This window comes from Zeus faber, assembly GCF_960531495.2.
Source record: "Zeus faber genome assembly, chromosome: 9".
In the NCBI taxonomy this organism is placed as follows: domain Eukaryota; kingdom Metazoa; phylum Chordata; class Actinopteri; order Zeiformes; family Zeidae; genus Zeus; species Zeus faber.
This window is the reverse complement of record NC_137197.1, coordinates 20,389,204-20,411,406: the sequence shown is the minus strand read 5'-3', so window position 1 is coordinate 20,411,406 and position 22,203 is coordinate 20,389,204. Positions and strand designations below refer to the sequence as shown.

Below are 22,203 nucleotides of genomic sequence, written 5' to 3'. Positions count from 1 at the left end.
TTTTGCTGGTGTTGTGTTTTTTGAGTTTCTGTTTTTTTGTGTTGTTTTGTTTTTAGGGGGAGCGGCTCCTCGGTGGGGGAACGCAGGAGGGCCTTTCTCCCGGAGTCGGCTCTGAGTCTCTGCCCCCTGCTTTCTCACCCTCAGCCACACAATGGGCCCTGGGATTTGGCTCTTAAGGGTCCGGGCTGACCCGCTGACCCTTGGCCCTCAATGGGTTAAATAGCCTGTAATCAATGGTGTTGCTCAATGGCTGCGGCGCTGATGGGGCTTCAGGAGGGGGAGGTGAGGTATTTGAGGTATTTTCGCTTTTTTTGTGGGAACTATCATCTGTTTTCATGAACTTTCCCCATAGACTTCAAAATGATAATAATAATAATAATAATAATAATAATAATAATAATATATTTTATTTGTACAGCATCTTTCATACATGAAATTCATACAATGCAATTCAAATTGCTTTATATTAACAGAACACGTTATTACTACTAATACAACAACTACTATGACTACAACTACTGCTACTACCATTACTACTACTACTACTACTACTACTATTATTACTAGAACTGCTTCTACTGTACCACAACTACTATTACTACTACCATTACTACTATTACTACTACTAGAAATACTGCTACTAACATTACTTCTACTACTAGAACTACTACTACTGTGCCACTACTACAATTACTACCACTTCTAGAACTACTGCTTCTACCATTACTACTACTACTACTAGAACTACTACTACTGTATCACTACTACTATTACTACTATTACTACTACTACTGCAACTGCTAGAACTACTACTACTACTACTACTACTACTACTACAGTACCACTACTGCTACTACTAATACAACTACTATTACTACTACTAGAACCACTGCTACTACCATTACCACTACTACTACTACTACTACTATTATTACTAGAACTGCTTCTACTGTACCACAACTACTATTACTACTACCATTACTACTATTACTACTACTAGAAATACTGCTACTAACATTACTTCTACTACTAGAACTACTACTACTGTGCCACTACTACAATTACTACCACTTCTAGAACTACTGCTTCTACCATTACTACTACTACTACTAGAACTACTACTACTGTATCACTACTACTATTACTACTATTACTACTACTACTACAACTGCTAGAACTACTACTACTACTACTACTACTACTACTACAGTACCACTACTGCTACTACTAATACAACTACTATTACTACTACTAGAACCACTGCTACTACCATTACCACTACTACTAGTACTACTTCTACTGTACCACTACTACTATTACTTATTCTACTACTACTACTACTACTACTACTGTACCACTACTACTATTACTACTATTACTACTACTACTATAACTACTACTATTACTACTACTACCGTACCACTACTACTACTACCATTACTACTACTACAAATACCATTACTACACTAATACTACTAGAACTACTACTACAGTACCACTACTACTATTACTACTACTACTACTACTACTACTACTACCACCATTATTACCACTTCTATTAATTTTACTACTACTACTACTACTACTAGAACTACTACTAATACAATACAACTTCTACCATTACTACTACTAGAACTACTACTACAACAGTACAACCACTACTATTACTACTACTACTAGTTCTACAGTACCACTACTACTACTACTACCACCATTATTACTACTTCTATTACTTTTACTACTACTGCCACTTTTAATACTACAGTACCACTACTATTATTACTACTACTACTACTACTACTACTACTACTACTACTACAACAACAACAGTACCACTACTACATTTACTATTACTCTACTAATACTTCAGGTACTGCTATTTCTACTACTACTACCACCACTACTAATATACACCACTACTAGTACCACTACCATCTACGTGTATATATGTTACAAAAAATTACCCTATTTAACTTCATTATAATGATAATATTTTAATCTCCATGTTCTTATTCATTCCCTGACTTGTGCTGTTGCACAGCACCTTTCCCGCACGACATGCAACTTGATTGATTAATAAAAATGTATTACTTATTAAAAATATATCATATATTATATTATAATTACATTTTTATCAAAATGTAATAAAATAGGTAAATTATATTATTATACTATACTCATTTCAGATTTGGGTCAACAACTTAAGACTTTGAAGGATCACAATCATTATATTCTTTCAAAGAAGGAGTCAATATCAGTCCTCAGTGAATGATTTCTCTCAAATTATTGGTTTTGAAAGGTTTTATAAGTTAAAAAAATTGTACTTTTTTTCCCCCATAGCAGCACTGAGGTGGCTCCCACAGCACCACCACCACCACCACCACCACCACCACCACCACCACCACCAGCAGCACCATAGAGACACAACCCCCTCCATCATGTGTCTAGGCAACCAGAGAGGATCATGGTCCTTCTGGGGGTGAAGTGCTGCGGCTAATCCCTTCATTCACAAATGAGCGCAGCCTGTTTCCTTTCAGCGGCCGAACAAAAGTTTTCCCACCCTGAGATCCTGAGAGTAAAGTCCAACAAGAGACGTCAACGCTGCTGCGCTCACATGTCCAGTTATTTATTCACGTCGTGTCCGGGGCTTTAGCATCGGACCTGGACGTCCATTACGCCTCTTTAAAGCCGAGAAACTTGGTGGATAATTGAACTTATCAAAAGACAAAAAAAAACACACACACACAAAAAAAAGAAAACACAGGACGACGTCTGATTTAAAGTTCCTTTACAATAAAAAAAAATATATTTTGACTACTCAGTCAATCAGATTGGGCTCGCCTTGTTGTGACGTTTATTATCTTTATCTTTGTTTCAATTTGTCTGTTTTGAAACTATTTTTATGAACATTTTTCTCTGCATTTTATTTATTATTATTAATATATATAAATATATATATATATACTGTATGCACATACACATTTTTTCATATAAATATACTGTATACACACACATGCATTTTTTCATATATATATAATATATATAATATATATACATTATTATAAATTATATTTTTATTTTTCCGACTTTCATTGACTTCATCGCCTTTTTTATCAGGTTTTTTTATGAACTGTGTGTCTCTCAATTCTCTTCACTTTCATCACTCCACTTCCTTTTTACGCTGCCTGACGGCTTGTTAACAGTGTGTTTTCAAAAGTGCTATGGAAATACAGCTTTCCTCACCTACTTCACGAGATTAAAGTAGTTGCACTGGGTTATGGACATCGCCTATAACTCCAAGCTATCAAGTTGCGATCACATGTTTAAATAGCACCCTCAAAAACGTTGATGTAAATCAGTCTGATCTAGGTTTCCAACCAAAAGATCAAAAGCACATTTCAGCCTCAAAAGAGCCAGAGGAGCTGACTCCGGATCTGACACTTGGTACCGTTGCGTCATGGCTCAAAACTATGCACGCAGAATTCGGAATGAATCCACTTCCCAGGCCACGTGAAACCGTGTCCTGTGGCACAGTTTATTCTCGTGTTTCAGGTTTTTTCTTTTTTTTCTGATTTTTGTTTGTTTTTTTCGTTGTTTTTTTTTTTTCAAAACCCGTCTGCCAGGTTGCACATTTGACCCAGTTAAAGATCCGCCATCACGGAGGAGGAGCAGCCTAATGTACCAGACCTGGAATGACCTCGGTGAATTCACTATATGTTTATTCAGAGGCAACTCCCCCTGTAGCTGTGCCGCAACTACACACAAACAGTACACACAGCACACACAGTACACGCAGCACACGTGCACACACGCACACACACACACACACACAGGGTACAATACCTTAAATGCCCCCAGGCACTCATCGGCAGACGGCTAATCTACCCGGGAGAAGAACAACTAACTCAATAATTAATGCAACAAGAGATACGTTCCTCGTGTTTAACCACCAATCCACGGAGCGCTCCATCCAGGTCACATGCTCAGCTCCACATCAGCACTGATTCTCGATTTTGGGTATATTTTCCCATCACGCATCGAAATAAATACTGCACACGTGACGGCATCCCTGGGTCTTGTACGCGGGGTGGAACCAGATAGCAGATAGTAAAAAAAAAACAAAACTGAAAGGTGCCGCTGGGTTCATAATAATGACCCGAACCAATGGATGTGCTTTTAAAACGGCTGGATTCCAGCACTGTCATGGAGCTGGAGACACTTTGAAGTTCCGAAAATGAGCCTGGTGAAGCCCCTGAAAAGGTGGGCTCGGGTCGAGCTGGGGGGCAAGGGTTAGATGACGTAGGCAGCTTGTGTTTTTCACGGCCTACCTTAGGGAAGGCTGCACAGGCTTCAAAGTCACCCCAACCCTGACCCGGAGGCCCTGGGCGGCGCCCGGAACTGAATTAAGTGAATATTTGCTTTCGTTTTCAACAATTTCGTTTTCATTTCATTCGCATTTGGAGTCTGTTTCTTTATTAATAATGTGGTTGGGTTAGTTCGTGAATTTAGCGTTTGTTGTTTATGCTTCAGACAGTAGCTTGTGGCTTGAAGACACATATTTTATTCTCTCCATTACATGTTTATGCTCTGCTGCATGTGCCCTTTTCCCCAAATTCTCCAAATAAAACAAATAAAAACAGTGTGTTTTTATTTTAACTACATTTCCTAATTGAACCAAACAAAAAAAAATGTGTGTCCTGTGTCACGCTCCTCCCCCGACGCATGGATTATTTACTTTGCCACATCATCATTGATCATCATATGATCATTGCGATCATACGCAAAACAAAGGGCAAATTGCACTCGGCAGAAAAACTTTATGGCCGTGTCTGGCTGTCATATCATGAGAGCAATACTGCATCTTTAGTGAATCGGACGCTGGGATGGCGCAGATAGGGGGTGCAATTGATGCGCATTTGATGGTGCAATTAGCAGCCGCAATCCATTCCTCGCGTTCCTAAGTTCCTAAAATGACCCTAGTGAAGCCTCCAACAATGGGAGCTGGGGTTAGGGTTAGGGTTCTACGACTATTTAATGCAATCTAAGATAATAAGTTAAGTTCCAAAAATGACCCTAGTGAAGCCTCCAACAATGGTAGCTAGGGCTTGGGTTAGCGTTAGGGTTTTTCGACTGTTCAAGCTAGAACATTCAGTTAAGTTCTTGAAATGACCCCAGTGAAGCCTCCAACAATGGGAGCCAGGGTTAGGGTGAGGGTTCTACGGCTGTTTAATTCAAGGTAGGACATTCAGTTAAGCTCCTAAAATGACCCTCGCGAAGCCTCCTACCATGTCAGCTCGGGTTTGGTAAGCGGGTTGTGGTTTGTCGGGGTTCCCATTGGGAAAGGGTGAAAGGTTAGGCAGGGTTGGACGACTGTTTAGTTCAAGGTAGGACAGCCAGTTAAGTTGCTAAAATTACCCACTACAATGTGAGCTGCAGCCAGCACAGAAAGCAGCCTCTTACTCCAACCGCAGGGTGCCAGAACGCGGCGTTATCTACGCAACTATCTACGTCCATTTCTACTCCGTACAATAGATTAGCCACAGTCTCCCCCGGGGGGGGGGGGGGGGCTGGGGGTTTGGGTTTGGTTTCGGGTTTTCCCGAGAAACAAAAACCCCCCTTAAACAAGAATGACGAATCAAAAAATTGGGAGGAAAAAAAAAAAAAAAAAAAAAAGAAAAGCCAGCGCTTGTTTCGTGAGACGTCTCTGGCTGTTATGAAACAACAGCTTTGTGTCGTACCAACGGCATTTGGGGAGACAGATCCATTCCTTTATTTTGGGCGCTGACAAGTAGGTCAGAGGAGACCGTGACGGGAGTAAACAGCAGCACATGATGTTTTCCTCTGAGTCCTGGCGTCCGGTGCCGGAGGTCCGCCCCCCCGGCCCCCCCGTCCCGCCCTTCCCCATAAGCGCCTCCGATTTCCACAAACCGTCGGCGACCGGCGGCCGTTCACCCCTGACATATCCAAATATCCAAATGGCTAAAGAGATGGCGGGTGTGAGGGGTCCCGGGGACGGAGGGACGTCCTCCCCTCAGAGGCGCTGCAGCTGCGCAGCACTGACAGGCGTTAATCTGCCGGGAGGGAATTCATTTTGCTCGCTGTTTATACACGCCTCGTGGCAACGCAGGCCCCACGCATCACCCGACAACACCCGACCCGACAACAACGCGCGCCGATCAAATATTTCTTTGATTTCTGTTTTTGCGGCGCGGGGATGACAAAACGCAGGGTTGAACTTGCGAAATCACAAGAAGAGAGCTGCTGCTCGACAGTCTCAGCGGCAGATTTATTATTGTAGAACTGACAAAACACTGGCTGGTACCCTGTTTTCACCAAAATAAAAGTGCCATTGAGAGGGTATATTTAGGCCCTTTTATCTTTGTGAAAACAGAACTCGGAATTTACAACAAGAAAAAAAACTGCCCATTGTAGAAATGACAAGCACTGACTTATTCACTGATTCTGTTTTCACATAAAGGAAACCTGCCACTGAGACCGGAGATTTAGGCAGTTTTTCTTCTTGCAGAAATGCATGAATATCTGTTTTCGCAAAGACAAAACCGCCCAAATCTACCGTCTCAGTGGCCGTCGTCTTTGCGTGGAAACTACAAACGCAGATCATCACAACAAGAGGTGCAGGGGGCTGCGGCGGACCGCAAAATGAAGATACGTGAGAATAAAATGTGCGCTTTAGGTCGGATTGTTTTCACAATTCGGACAGCTTTACACGTTTTTAATTCTTAACATATCTCTGATTAAGTGGCCATCCCTTGTTGTGGATCCGACAGGAAACAGTGTTTAAAACGGGGTCACCCGTCACCACGCCGGACCAAAGTGAGATCATGACAAAATGAGAGAGTAATGTCCTCCTGTACCCTGCACCCAGGCTGCTGCCAAGACCACAACCTGAGCCCTGGGTGTTTACCAGCAGCAGGGGGGAGAGGAGGGGGGAGGAGGGGGGAGGAGAGGAGAGGAGAGGAGAGGGGGTGAGGAAAGGAGAGGTGAGGAGTGGAGGGGAGAGGACAGAAGAGGAGAGGAGAGGAGAGAGGGAGGGAGGGAGGAGAGGAGAGGAGAGGAACGGAGGGAGCAGAGGAGGCGAGGAGAGGAGAGACGGATGGAGGGAGGGAGGAGGGGAGAGGAGAGGAGAGAAGAGGAACGGAGAGGGGAGGAGAGGAGAGGGGGTGAGGAGAGGAGAGGAGAGGAACGGAGAGGGGAGGAGAGGAGAGGAGAGGGGGTGAGGAGAGGAGAGGAGAGGCAGGGTTAGGAGAGGAGAGGAGAGGAGGTGAGGAGAGGAGAGGAGAGGCAGGGTGAGGGGAGGAGAGGAGGTGAGGAGAGAGAGGCAGGGTGAGGAGAGGTGAGGAGAGGAGGAGAGGTGAGGAGAGGCAGGGTGAGGAGAGGAGAGGAGGTGAGGAGAGGTGAGGGGGGCAGGGTGAGGAGAGGAGAGGAGAGGAGAGGAAAGGAGAGAGGAGAGGAGAGAAAAGGAGGAAGGAGAGAAGGGAGGAGAGGAGAGGACAGGACAGGGGGGAGGAGAGGAGGTGAGGAGAGGAGGGACGGAGGGAGAGAGGAGAGGAGGAGCGGAGGGGAGGGAAGGAGTAGATGAGGAGGGAGGAAGGAGAGGAGGCAAGGAGGGAGGGAGGGATGCATGGAGTGATGGAGGGAAGGAGAAGAGGATGGAGGGATGGAGTGATGAGGGAAGGGGAAATAGGGGGGAAGGGTGGAGGGATGGAGGAGAGTGGGGAGGGAGGGATGGATGGAGGGATGGAGGGGTGGAGGGATGGAGGAAAGGGAAGAGGTGGCAGAGATGGAGGGACAGAGGGATGGACGAGTGGCGGGGTGGAGGGAAGGGGATGAGGAGGGAGGGATTGAGGGATGGAGGGAAGGAGAAGTGGAGGGCGGGATGTATAGAGGGATGGAGGGATAGAGGGAGGGAGGATGGAGGGAAGGAGAAATGGAGGGATATGGTGATGGAGGGAAGGCGTGATAGCGGGATGGACAGATGGAGTGATGTAGGGATAAGGGATGGAGAGATGGAGTGATGGAGGGATGGAGGGATGGAGGGTAAGAGAAGAGGAGGGAGGAATGGATGGAGGGATGGAGGGATGGAGGGATGGAGGGATGGAGGGCAGCCTGGTTAACAGCCCCATGCCTCCAGACATTAAGTATTGATCCAGGTGATCCACCTGCAGTTACAGTTACATGCAGTGGATCTGCTTTCTGCACCGGCAGAGGAGGTGTGGAGAGAGAGAGAGAGAGAGAGAGAGCGAGAGAGAGGGAGAGAGAGAGAGGGAGAGAGAGAGAGAGAGAGGGAGAGAGAGGGAGGAAGGAAAGAAAACCTGGATAAATAAATAAAAAGCTGCTCAGTTAAATGCAACGTTGGTAATAAAGCTCCTCCGCTGTCCTCTTCCCCCCGTTTTAATCCGCTGTAAAAGATGGCGACCCCCTGTCCTCACGCGTCGTCTTGTACGACACGTGTCACGCGTATTCCCAACATTATTTTTTGTTATTACGAGCATCAGACTCCAAAGCTCTTGGCGATGGCAAAGCTATTATGACTTGGCTCAGTCATCCCAAAAAATTCCAAAAACCCTCTCGAAGCTTTGAGAATTGTCATTATTTTATATAATTGTCACTATTATTTATTTATTTGTTTGTCATATTGTTGGTTATTATTGTAATTATAATTTATTTGTTTATTCTTTTATATGTTATTATTATTGTTTACTGTTATTATTATTATTATTATTATTGCTATTATTTAGGAAATTATTTATTGAGTCATTTATCTCTATATTCTGATTATTTTGCTCATTATTAGTGCAATTATTATTTATCTGTTTATTCATTTACTTATTTATAATGTAATTTCTTGTAAATAAAAATGTCCTCCGCAGCAGTGACACAAAGGAATATGTTTTTCGAGGTGATTCCACAGATGAAGCTCAGCTCCTCTGGGAGTTTATTCTTAGTTTGGAAGTCCTGACAGAACAGCAGCGCTGGCCCCTGTGTTCAGCACGTACACGCGTCTGCGTTTGTGGATCTCTCTCCAAAAGCGAGCGGCGGCGGCGGCGGCGGAGGCGGCGTTTAAACGCTTCCTCATCTGGACGTCCCCCAAACGCAGTCACGCTTTCACACAATGTGAGATGATCACTAAACAGGGCGCGGTTGTTTACGTCTCGGTGAACACGGCCCTGACGTAGGAGCTTCCCGGGTGGATCGCCGGGTCAAACTTGTGGTATGCGTGTGTGTGTGTGTGTGTGTGTGTGCGCGCGCGCGTGTGTGTGTGTTCACTGGCAGTCCGAGTGGCATGTGATCATTATGGGATGCCAGGAGATATTAGTGGGTGATATCTGAGAGGACCTCCCACCCGAGCGCTGATAAATTATGGAGCGTTATCACAGGAACAGTTTAACCCAGCTGGTGTGAGCCTCCACGCCGAGGCCCACGTCCACATCAAGACCCTGTACAGACTGTGTGTGTATGTGTGTGTGTGTGTGTGTGTGTGTGTGTGTGTGTGTGTGTGTGTGTGTACAGTACCTGTGTGTGTTTGCCGGTGGGTTTCCAGAGCGTCCTCGGAGGAGAAGGTGGCTCCACACTGGTCACACACCAGAGCCTCCGCCGGAGCTGAAGAAGTGTCACAGACATGTTTTTTTTTTTTTACTGTGCATTCATTCACAACTGCCTCGAGTAAACGACTGCATTGAGCAGTCAAAACAGGACACAAACACAGATTATGAAAGTACTGTTTGTATCAGTCCTAACTGGGCACCAAAACAGCTAATAATAATAATAATAATAAGAAGAAGAAGAAGAGGATGAAGAAGAAGAAGAAAACTAATAATAATAACAACAACAACAACAATAATAATAACAATAATAATAATAATAATAAATATAGCTGCAAGCAGCAATGCACAATGTCCAGTTTAGTCATGTTAGGTACGTATTGCAGGTTTTAGAGGTTCCGAGGTTCCTGAATCTTTTCTCTGTGATTAAATGCAGGGACGTTTGCAGCGCACCGAGGGACTCTCTCCGACCGTGTCAGACCAGACGTCATTGAAAATCGATTTGATGATTTCTCTAATCGCTCTCCTTTTGCGGGGATGGGGGCCGCGCCGGGTTCGTTTTGGGAGGAGGGCGAGTTTGAGTTCAAGTTGGTGTAGCGCCGCTCCTGCTGTAAGATTGGCTGTTTGTGTCACATGGTTGTTTCTCTGCTCTGTACAATTGGCTGTTTGTGTCACATGGTTGTTTCTCTGCTCTGTACAATTGGCTGTTTGTGTCACATGGTTGTTTCTCCACTCTGTATGATTGGCTGTTCGTGTCACATGGTTGTTTCTCCGCTCTGTACGATTGACTGTTTGTGTCACATGGTTGTTTCTCCGCTCTGTACGATTGGCTGTTCGTGTCACATGGTTGTTTCTCCGCTCTGTACAATTGGCTGCTTGTGTCACATGGTTGTTTCTCCGCTCTGGACGATTGGCTGTTCTGGTCAGAAGCGTCAGGGTCGCAAAAGCGTCTTGTCGCGACGCTCCTAAACCCCTTGGGGTTTTTTTTTCTACTGTTTCTATTGCACCCAGGCAAACTCCTCAAAGCAATCCTTCAGTGCAAGAAGCGCTGTATCCCAGGTGTACATTATATCTGCGTTTGTAACATGCACTATTATTGAAACGTGACTGATGAGGTTCAAATTTGGCCAGGGAAAAAAAAATATTTTCGGACACCGGAGTTTTACGACAGTGGTGTAAAAGTGCAATTATACTCAAACTACAAACTGTAGAGGCGCCAAATCTCAAATACCAAAAGTTACATTCGTGCTGCTTTAATACTGATATGCAAAAACAGCACTGATAGTGGCATTCAGATTATGAGGAAGACATGTAGGGTATAGGTGCTGTAGGTGTAGAGGCATCTTGGAAAAAAAAACTTTTTAAAGCCAGATAAACTGGGATTATCATGAGAGTACAGTATATCCAGTAATGTATATAAATGTTTGAAAACAGCATTAAAAGGACCTGGAGGCTATGAGGACACTACATGTGCGTTCACAGCCCAAATGTCCTGGGAATGCAGGCGTGTATTCAGGTATGTTGTTCCTTCTAAACCTGTAAATAGACACAGACACGGGAGGAAAACTGCCATACAACACACACACACACACACACACACACACACACACACACACACACACACACACACACACACACACACACACACACACACACACACACACACACACACACACACACACCTGGGATGGAACACACACAACAAAAAACACAACAACATCCACCAGACAGCAGCAAGCAGCGGTGGCATGGCCTTTACTTTTTTTTTCCCGGCGCGAACAAAGCGGAGCCGAGGAGTTTTATTTACGGCGTGGTGTTATCAGTCCCTGAACACTGAGCAGACTGTCTGCAGCCGGAGAGAGGCCACAGAAGGACGCGCAGTTCCCTGGGTTTGCTTCCCGCCTGCGGCGCACACGCACACACACACACACACACACACACGCACACACACACACACACACACTCTCTCTCTCTCTCTTTATCAAAAACAACACTTCAGAGTCTGAAAATAACTGTAAATACAGTTTCCCAGATCAGATCACAAATCAAATTCATCAAAAGACTTAAAGACTTGAAAATATATGTATTATAATAATAATCATCAAACAATAATTAATTTAAAAAGATAAAAAACAATTCAAGAGGTCTGCAAATACAGCTCAAGATCTACCCGTCAATTACTTGCACTTTCAAACATTACACACAAAAAAAGCAAGTGTACACACACACGTGGACACCACACACACACACACACACACACACACACACACACACACACACACACACACACACTCTCTCTCTCTCTCTATCAAAAACAACACTTCAGAGTCTGAAAATAACTGTAATAACTGTTCCCCAGATCAGATCACAAATCAAATTCATCAAAAGACTAAAAGATTTAAAAAATATATAATAATAATATTGATAAATATAATAATAATAAACCAATAATTCGTTAGAAAAAAGAATAAAGAATACAAGAGGTCTACAAATGGACACACACACACACACACACACACACACACACACACACACACACACACACACACACACACACACACACACACACACACACACACAATAATAATAAAGACAATTAATAATATAATTGTATAAAATAATACAATTGTTTTTTATTATTTATCTGTTTATGTATTAATTGTATATTTGGATTTCAGATTTTTATGAAAATATTTTTTTATGAAAATAAATTAAAATAAAGGAAACATAGAAATATAGATAACCAATATATGGATGAATAAATGCATCAAAGTCAAAATAATAAATACAGTAGAGGTCTATAATACTGCTCAAATGAGACAGATCCACTAGTCAATCACTCACACTTGCAGATGTTTCACACATAGAAAGGCATGTGCACACACACAGCGCATGCACACGTGCACACGTACACGTACACGTACACACACACGTACACACACACACACACGTACTCACATACACACACGTACACACACGCACACACACACACACACACACACACACACACACACACACACACACAGCTGGCTGGATGTGGGCTGGCTCTCACAGAGATGTAAATCGGTTACAGATCCATACTGGCCCAGGGCTCATTCACTGATCTATTTTCTGCTCAGCTGGCTTTAAATGAAGTTAAAATGACTCATTAAAACACCCACAAGCTTTGGGAAAACTCTGCACAACGGCCGCAGCCCCGAAAATGTGCTCTGCTTTCAACTCCCAGTGATGTTCCTCGTAGGAAGAGGAAAAAGGGGGAAGAGAGAAAGAAACGGGAGAAAGGAAATAGGTAAAGACAAAGATGCTGTGCCACTGTTCTGGGGCGCTGCATACAAATAGCCACAAAGGAAAGCCATTCCGCTCAATTAGAACGGGAGAAAAAAAACGCACATGTGCAAAAAATATATCAGTCAAACAAAATTCTTGTTTATAAGTAAACTGATGACAATGAAAAATAATTAAAACAATTAAAGACAAATTCTAAATAAAATGTATAAAAAGCAAAAAAGGTAAAAAAATATAGGGCTTATTCCTACAAAGAAGAAAATATAAAAAAAATAGATAATTAAGAAAATAAAAAAATAAAAATATATATAAAAATGTAATACAAAAATACAAAGTACAATTACAAATGAATAATAAATAACAAAATATAAAAATGTATTCAATATTATTAAATTATTATTATTATTATATATAATAATAATAATAATAATAATGCTAATAATAATAATAATAATAAATAATTAAAGCTAATTTAATAACAGCAATAGACAGGGTCCAGTTAAGTCATGTATAAATGTTATTAAAGGTAATATATATATATAAATAAATCTGTCAATAAAGGTATAAATAAATAAATAAATAAATGTCAATAAATAAATGTATAAATAAATATATATGTCAATAATTGTGTCAATATATGTATCAATAAATATATATGTCAATAAATGTGTCAATACATTTATAAATAAATATATATGTCAATAAATGTGTCACTATATTAATAAAATATAAATATTTAAAAACACATACACAATAAATACATGTTCCTTGTATTATGTAATTGCTTATGGTTATTATTACCAGTAATCATAATTCAGGAAGATTGTATGCACTGATATCTCTGTAATGTTTATAAATTCTAACAGTGATGCTATTGGGTTTTAATTTGGTAGAACTTACTCTGGTGCGTTTCAGTTGTCCTCAGAAGTGTATATATTTATGATGTTTAATACGCCCAACTATGGTTCATCCAATTGCCTTCTGGTAAAATAATACCTCTGTCACTTTGTAACTTGGAATGGTTAAGAGCTTGTATCTTGTATTCCTTTAGTTAATGTCCATTCATGACTTTATCTGTGGTTGAGAGTATCTTGGTAAGGTTTGAGTTACTGACTCACGTGATCTGTGTACTCCGTCAACTTGGGCATACGCGCAATAATTTCTCCGTTGTAGGGTACATCTGTGCGTAGCGCCATCTTGGTGAAATTATGATTGTTGATCACCAATTCCATCCACAATACTGGACCGATCTGGATGTAACTCAAACGATGCCATGTTGGAACAGGCCTGAATACAAATCTTATTCAGATTGTCTTCGGGATCCATAAAGTTCTGACATCAGTTACATCTTCATGTGCCGCCATCTTGGTGAGGACCTGGGTGTTGACCCGGTTGATATCAGTAAACTGCAATGCTATTATATGACCTGCGTGCACCGTCAATTGCACATGCACGCGCCTTGCGGCAATGATAAAAAATATTTTTTTTACTTAATTATTTCAAAATAATGCACCGATCTGGATCAAACTTGGATGACAACATGTTTTAACTGCCCCAAATACCCATTTTATTCATCTTGTCTGTGAGTGCAGCAGATCCATGACATCCATTGACTACTGACGTCCGTTTTTCATTAACAAAAACAATATGGGTGCAGGCAGCAATACACAGGGTCCAGTTTAGTCCTGTTTGCTCCATATTACAGGTTCTCTGAAACGCAGCACGATTTTCCGAGTTTACCTTGAACCCGGTTGCTTGTCCTGCAGAGCAACTACTATGTGGTTTACACAGCGCAACCCTCCGAATGCGAATGAGCACCCAGAGACGGAAACTGGACTCATAATATCGGCTCATGATTTCACAAAGAAGCTCCTAAAAACTAATCAAAACGTCTCAACGTTCTTCTAATTCTGGTAAAATTACTACAATCTTTCACTAATTTCTGCCTCAAATGTACATCGATATTGACCAAACTCGAACGATAAGACGTCCCGGTTCCAATGAGACCACAACCATGTCTGTGCATTCAGCCGTGTTTCAGATACTTTTAGCCCAAAAAATAGAATTATAAAAAACATGCTGAGCAATAACAATAGTATAACAATAATAATAATAATAATAATGATAATAATAAATATAGCTGCAGGCGGCAATACACAGGGTCCAGTTTTAGGTATGTATTACAGTTTTCCGTATCACAGGTTCCGTGAAAGGCAGCACACTTTACAAGGAGCAGCCGTCTGTGTGTGGCTGTAAACCAGGGTTTACTATAACTCACTGTGATGCTTGTGGTAATACATCTCTACTCCAGAGGCTGATATATGACGTCTCAGCGTCAGTTATCCAGACTGTGATACCAGGTCTGCAACGGTGCTGCAACGGTGATCCACTGCGTTCTCCCCTTGCTGTGGGCCGGACGCCGCCCAGGGCCATGAGGCATGGTCGGGTGTCACTGAGGAAAATCTGTTGTGATCGAGGGTCGCACCGAGTCGACTGCGAGGTCGGAGGGCGGAGGGACACTGTTTTTTTTTAAATGTTTTGGAAATAAATTGTGTATAAATAATGACACGTTTGCTTTAAATTAAGTATCTTATTTCTCATGTGTTTTTCCACATGGGCATTTCTCATGCTCACGTGTTTGACCAATCACCGTCCACTTCAAGTCACTGAATGTTCCTCTTGTGTCGTCTCGTTGAAATGTCCATCATCAACAATTACGATTGATCCTGGATCACACAGTGTGGACACAAAAGAAAAAGCGGTTCCTGCACAGGCTCTGAGAACTTCCTGCGGTGCCGAAAACACCTTCTGTGACCGATTATAGTTCTCAGGGCTTTGGGAAACGCAGCACGTGTTACAGTTTTCTGAGTTTCCCCTGAACGCAGCATCGGCTCGGGTCGTCCGCCTACGTGGGTTGTAATACTAATAATAACCCCGATAATAATGAATGAAAACGGAAAAATAAATGCAAAATTTATAATAAATTATACAAATGAAAAAAAAAGGTCTACAAATACGGCCCATTCCTACAAAGAAAGCCATTTCCCTCAAGTACAAGGACAAAAACAACAAGAGAAAAAACCTGCGCACAAACACACACACACACACACACACACACACACACACACACAAACATCTTTTGTTAAAAAAAGACGAAAAACAAACATTGTCCATTATTGTGAAATAGTTGTTGTATGGGAGTAGTCGTATCGGAGTAACGACAACGGCGACGACTCCAGACTGAGAGCGAGTGGGGGGGAGGGGGGGGTTGGGGGAGGGGGTTGTGGATTGAGGATGTTGTGTTGATGTTGTGTTTGTGCTGCGATGGGGTGATATAGGGAGAAAGAGAGAGAGAAGAGAGAGAGGAGACAGAGGAGAAGAGAACACGGTGCATTGTCTTGTGCAGTCGGCGGCACAGGGTGTGCTCTCATCCATAAACCATCAAACCGTCTCTCCAGACGCCGCTGCAATCGCCCTCCATCAAAACACTTTGTCTGGCATACCAAAATAAGAGCCGGCATCGAGCTGAATACCAAATCAGCCCATTAGAGAGAGAGAGAGAGAGAGAGAGAGAGAGAGAGAGGGGGAGAGAGAGAGAAGAGAGAGAGAGGGAGAGAGAGAGGGAGGGAGAGGGGGAGTGAGAGAGAGCCAGAGAGAGAAAGGGAAAGAGAAAGGGGGGGGGGGGGTTGAGGGAGAGAGGGAGGAGCGGGAGAGAGAGAGAGAGAGAGAGAGGGAGAGAGAGAGAGAAAGAGAAAGGGGGGTTGAGGGAGAGGGAGAGAGAGAGAGAGGGATGGAGAGGGAGAGAGAGGGGGGGTGAGGGAGAGAGTTAGAGGGAGAGATGGGGGCGAGAGAGAGAGAGGAAAGAGGGAGGGAAAGGAGAGAGGGAGAGGAAGAGAGGGGGGGGGGAGCCGCCGCTCCTTAGCAACCAGCGGGATGTGAGGCTGCTTGACTGAAACACACAGACGACAAGATCCACATTCTGCCTCCTTTTTGTTGTTCTTTCCCTTTCTTCCTGTCTGTCTGTCTTTCTTTCATTCTTTATTTCTTTCTTTTTGTCCTTTCTCTCGTGTGTGTGTGTGTGTGTGTGTGTGTGTGTGTGTGTGTGTGAGTTCTACCCCCCAAAAAAAGGTTTAAAGGGGGGAAATTAAAGCGTTTGTCAGGATGAGACGGGGAGGGGGGTTTAAGGTGTCAGGTGAAGTTTTCTCTCTCTCTTGAAGTGATGATGATGATGATGATGATGATGATGATGATGATGATGAATTCCCTTTGATCTTGCCCCCCCCCCCCACCCCCACCCCCGAAAACTAAAAAAAGAAAACGCCATGAGAGAGGACAGAGCAAGTGTCTGTCTCTCCTCGTATTCCACCCACCCTGCTTCTGTTTTACTCTCATTTCTAACCCCCCTCCCCCCCTCTCTCCCCCCCCCCCCCCCCCCTCTCTCTCTCTCTCTATTTTGGATAAAGTAGCTGGGAGAGCAGTCAGGTCTGATTAAGTCTGCGTTTCGGGTACAGTGTGTTCCTGGACACACATCTGCGAGCGAGCCATCACACACGCTTCGGAACACTGGCAGAACACCCAGGCCTGCCGGCGGCCCGTGATGTCATCACTCAGAAGGGGCAGAGGGAGCTGGCGCGCTGCCAGGATCTCCGAAAAAAGAAAGAAGGCCTCCCCCCCCCCAAAAAACAAAAAACAAAAAAAAATGAAATACAGAGAGATTCAGCAGCGAGAGAGAGAAGCAGGGAAATGAGAGATAGAGAGAGAGAGAGAGAGAGAGAGAGAGAGAGAGAAGGGGGGTGGGCGAGAGACATTCGCCACGTGTTGGGAGGGGGGGGGGGTTTGGGGGGGGGCGGGGGCAGTCAGGTGGGATAACGGGCGTGCGCGGCGGCCATCTTGGCACGGAGAGGCCTCGCCGTCCGGGAGAGGGATGTGGTCGACGGGCGGCGTGGTCATTACCTGTGTGCGACAGCATGTGCATCCGGAGCCGCACGCTGTCCTGGAAGTGCTTCCCGCAGAACTCGCAGCCGTGGCCCTTCTCGCCGTTGTGGAGCCTCCTGCCCGAGAAAACAAAACAAAAACAAAAAGAGAGAAAAAAAAAAAAAGATGACGCGACGACAACCGCCACTTTCACGTACAGACATGTGAATCGGATTTTGCGACAAGGAATAAAGCGCCCTGGTTGGAGCCTGCACCCAACGCCCGGATTGAGCTCAGTGTTGTGGTTGAGGTGACAATGCAATAAGCAATAACTTAAGGTGTTTACATGCATCTGGAATGGGGCGAAGTCAGGTTATTGACAGGAAGTAGCTGCTCTACCCGAAGTAGCTGCTCTACCCTCGGGGAAAAACCATGCGTCTACGACCCTCCTGTCCCCGTTTCATCCAAATATCTCACTATATTTAGCTCCCTCATCAAACACACTTTCCCACCAAAAGTGTTTGTGTGTGTGTTTACCGGCAGTTGCCATGGTGACCGTTGTTTATCTGCCCAAACAACTCTTTCGGGGGCAGATATCTGCGGCAAAATCTCCAGGTTTTTTTTGGCGGGCGCACGCGTTGGCGTCCGGGTTCAGGTGTTCACGCGCCACGATACACGGAACGACGGAGGAGGAACCCAGGTCTGTCGACGGGGACGTTTTAAGTGTCACCCGAGTGAGCACTCCTGCTTGGGATCAGGGGGGCGTGTGGGTCAACAAGGGTGGTGGGACGGTGTAGTTTGAACTTTTGAGCAGGGACAGCCGGTCGGGAAAACTTTCTAAGGCGTAAATAAATAAAAGTTTTGTTTGGAACCGTCGCCTCCGTTAATGCGGTGCCGTTGTCGCATTGACGACCTTTGACTCGCGGGTGACGGCCGATTTCGCATTTGGACGGAGGCGGCATTAAGTTGCTGACGAAGAGGATACGCACAGGGTGCGCACACTGTCGTCCGCCGGCGCGTACCCAAGGCCGACAGAGAACAGTGTTTTGCATCGTCGTTCTTCTCTGCCGGAGGTTACCAGCTGTAAGCAACACGGCGTCATCCCCAGGACGAACTCCCTGTCGACCGTATCGCCTCCCTGCAGCAAGCCGCTACGCGAATGCTACGCGACCACGACGCGAACGCTGGGCCCGCGAGGACACAGGGGTGGAGTGGAGTCCAGGGACATTCCGCCGCCGCCCGGTCGGTGAGGCGAACCCGCTTTACGCAGATCCTTGCTCCGCAAACGAAAAATGGATTTTTGCCAAACAAATGAGACGATGAAGCGACGCGCCCAAAGAGGTTGGGCCGCATCCCTCGACCCGCCCCTCGCCGCAGCTTCGCGGTACAGTTGGAGCGGCACGGCTCGGCCGCAGGTTCAAGATGAGAGACAGGCGAAGGCCAGCGGTTCTCTGACCAGCGTGACCGTCTCCTTGTTTCAGAGGGATAAGGGAGTAGTGACTGAAACGGACGACTGGGGAGGAGGGAAGGGAGTGTTTTCTAGATGTCTCGAAAATTATGAGCAAATAGGGAGCCGTGCACCTGGGTGTGGTAATTAAAACACGATGACAGGAAGCATGGTACCGTATCTCTTACTGAGCGGTGGCCTTGACCGGCTGCAGAACTGCGGACACGGCAAGATACAGGCAAGATGAAATGAGGCCTATACAATATTAAATAATTATTTAAGAATATAATAATACATTTAACAATAGCATTTTCTATCACAGTCCTCCCTCTTGTTCCTAATGGAAGAACAACATAAAAAAAGAAAACACACTGGTGATAACAGTCGTATACAATCGAAGCAAAAATAAGTCAGAAAAATCACATATGAATTGAATACGCTAATTCTACAAAATTACCAAAAATCTCAGATTTAATGATAACCCTTCAGGTCCGACTGGGAAATCATCCTACCCGCAGGAAATGTCCTAAGAGAGCACGGTCTAACTGTGCGTGTTATGAAAAAGAAACCTCAGACGGGCAGGGGTGGCAGGTGCTGTCTCTGCCGGACGGGCTGCCACACCCGGACGACTCCATCTCGGACGTCTTACGGTCGGACCTCGACCGCCGCCGTAGACTCGCCCCGAACGGGGAACCGGAGATCCCATCCTCGTCGGCAGGTCGTCGGGGAAAATTCCGCCGCGTGGTCGGCGAGGTGAACCTGCTCCCCCCTCAGGGGCAGAACCCAGATCCCCGTTCTATTAAAGAGCCAGCTCTTTATACACGGAAAGTTGGGCGCGTCCCTTGACCCGCCCCAACTGTAACTTCATGTTTCGCACGTGCAATAGTACATGATGCAATAATACATGATGTTTGCTCATTAAAAATAACGAGCGGGACAGTTTGGGTGCAGGTGCAAGATGAGTGACACGCGAAGGCAAGCAGTTCTCTGACCAGCGTGACAGCGGGATAAGGGAGTAGTGTCTGAAACAGGCGACTGGGAAGGAAGGGAGTGTTTTCTTCGAAATAATGAGCAAATAGGGAGTCATGCACCTGGGTGTGGTAATTAAAACACTATGAAAGGAAGCATGGTACTGTATCTCTTACTGAGTGGTGGCCTTGACTGGCTGCAGAACTGCAGACATGGCAAGATACAGGCAAGATGAAATCAGGCCTAATTATCTGTGAATCTATGAATATAATAATTACCTAAGAATGTAGAATTATCCAACTCCGGACTATGGATCGGCTTTCAGCCGATTTCTGATTTCTAACCGATGTATTTCCACAGATGAACGTGGCCCGAAACGGCCGTGAAAACACCCGAATCCATGTGTTTGTTTTCCCGTTTAGACGTTCGTAAAAACATATCCGGTGTGTGTCACATGTGGGCAGAGCATCAGAATTGGGTCGTTTCAGTTGGCGGTGGAAACGCAGCCTCAGAGTCTCCCGGTGTTCACAGAGCCGTCAGCGCGGCATCATTAGTGGGAGAGGCCATGGCGTTGTGCATCATAACGCATGGATGCCACGGGAACACAGACAACAGCAGATCTGGCTAATTCCATACACACACATACACACGCGCACGCGCATGCACACACATACACACACACGCACGCGCCTGCCTGCACCCGCAAGCACCACATGACGCCGGACACACACTCGTCTCCCATAACTGCAAAGAAAAAGAGGGAAAGAAAAAAAAGAATCCGTGCCCGCAGCGAGGCCCATCATATCATATCACACACATCCAAGCATGCGAGGCATCTGGACCGTTATCCTTAAATTCCCCCTCCGACAGCGCAAAAAGGATACACCCTGACATGAACACACACCCCGGAAAAAAAATAAACAATTGAGCGCTTAAACAGCCAAATAACCCAGCGAACCGCCACCTAAAATCAACCAAACAAGGCCCGGAGAGAATCGCTCCGACTGTATCATGAAGCTGCATCGGCTTTGAGCTAATTAGCCACAAAAAAAAAGGTTTTAACAGGTTAAAAATGACCTGAAAACGAATAAAAAAACATTAATCACATTTTATAAATCTGATTCAATAATCAGATTTGGAAAGGATGAAAAAAATAAATTCTGATTTTTTTTGTTTTTAATTGGAAACATTATTGAAATTTAGAGTGAAGCTCATGTTTATTAATTGATAATTGATAATTAATTGATTAATTGACAAATTTATGAATACATATACAGTGTGTACATATATATATGTATATATATTTTTTAATCCAACCTGGACATTGATCGTAAAATAATCCTTCTGGGTCCTTATTTTTATATTTTATATTTTTTAATCATTAATTCTGTATAATTATATACATATGAGGATTTATAAATAACTATGTATGTACAGTATGTGGACAGGTCTCTATTGCTAATGACATCCTGATCCTCAATGGGCCTTATAATAATAATAATAATGATAATAACAATAATAATAATAAATAATAAATAATAATAACAATAATAAATAAAGTTGCAGACAGCAATACACAGGGACGAGGTTAGTCGTGTCAGGTACAAATTACTTTTCGAGTTCTCATAAAACACACCATCACTTCGTGCTGACACCAGTTACAAAAATTTGAGCAGCATCTATAGCATCGGTTTGTGCTGTCACTCATCTTAACAGCAGCATTACTGCTTAAACGACAATTTTCTGAGTTTCCCATGAACGCAGCAACGGCTCCTGCTGTCTGTCGTCTTGAACCGGTGCAAATCCTGCACAAAGCAACCACTACACACCAATTGACACCGCGCACCTCGCCAGATGCCAACGCCCCCCCAGCCCCCCTGCACATACAGTATATAACAAATCGGATGATGGCGTCACAAAGCGCCCCATTCCACAAACTAATCACGGTACGACAATTTTCTGTGATTTCCGCTGAATTTGCGACATTTTTCCAACAATTTCTGCTCCAAATGTTGATCAATATGG

At 44.2% G+C, this 22,203-nt stretch overlaps 1 protein-coding gene across 1 annotated transcript in view; it reads right to left on the bottom strand.

The window, feature by feature from the left end:
- The window catches only part of zbtb16b (zinc finger and BTB domain containing 16b), a gene marked incomplete at its 3' end in the record, with an annotated part of 38,234 nt that overhangs the window by 8,745 nt on the left and 7,286 nt on the right, over positions 1–22,203 (bottom strand). Inside the window, exons 2-3 of the mRNA XM_080007086.1 lie at positions 17,802–17,899; positions 9,535–9,621 (exon numbers count right to left, since the gene is read on the bottom strand). Of these exons, the coding sequence (XP_079863212.1) occupies positions 9,535–9,621; positions 17,802–17,899 (185 nt within the window). The remainder of the gene's footprint in view (positions 1–9,534; positions 9,622–17,801; positions 17,900–22,203) is intronic.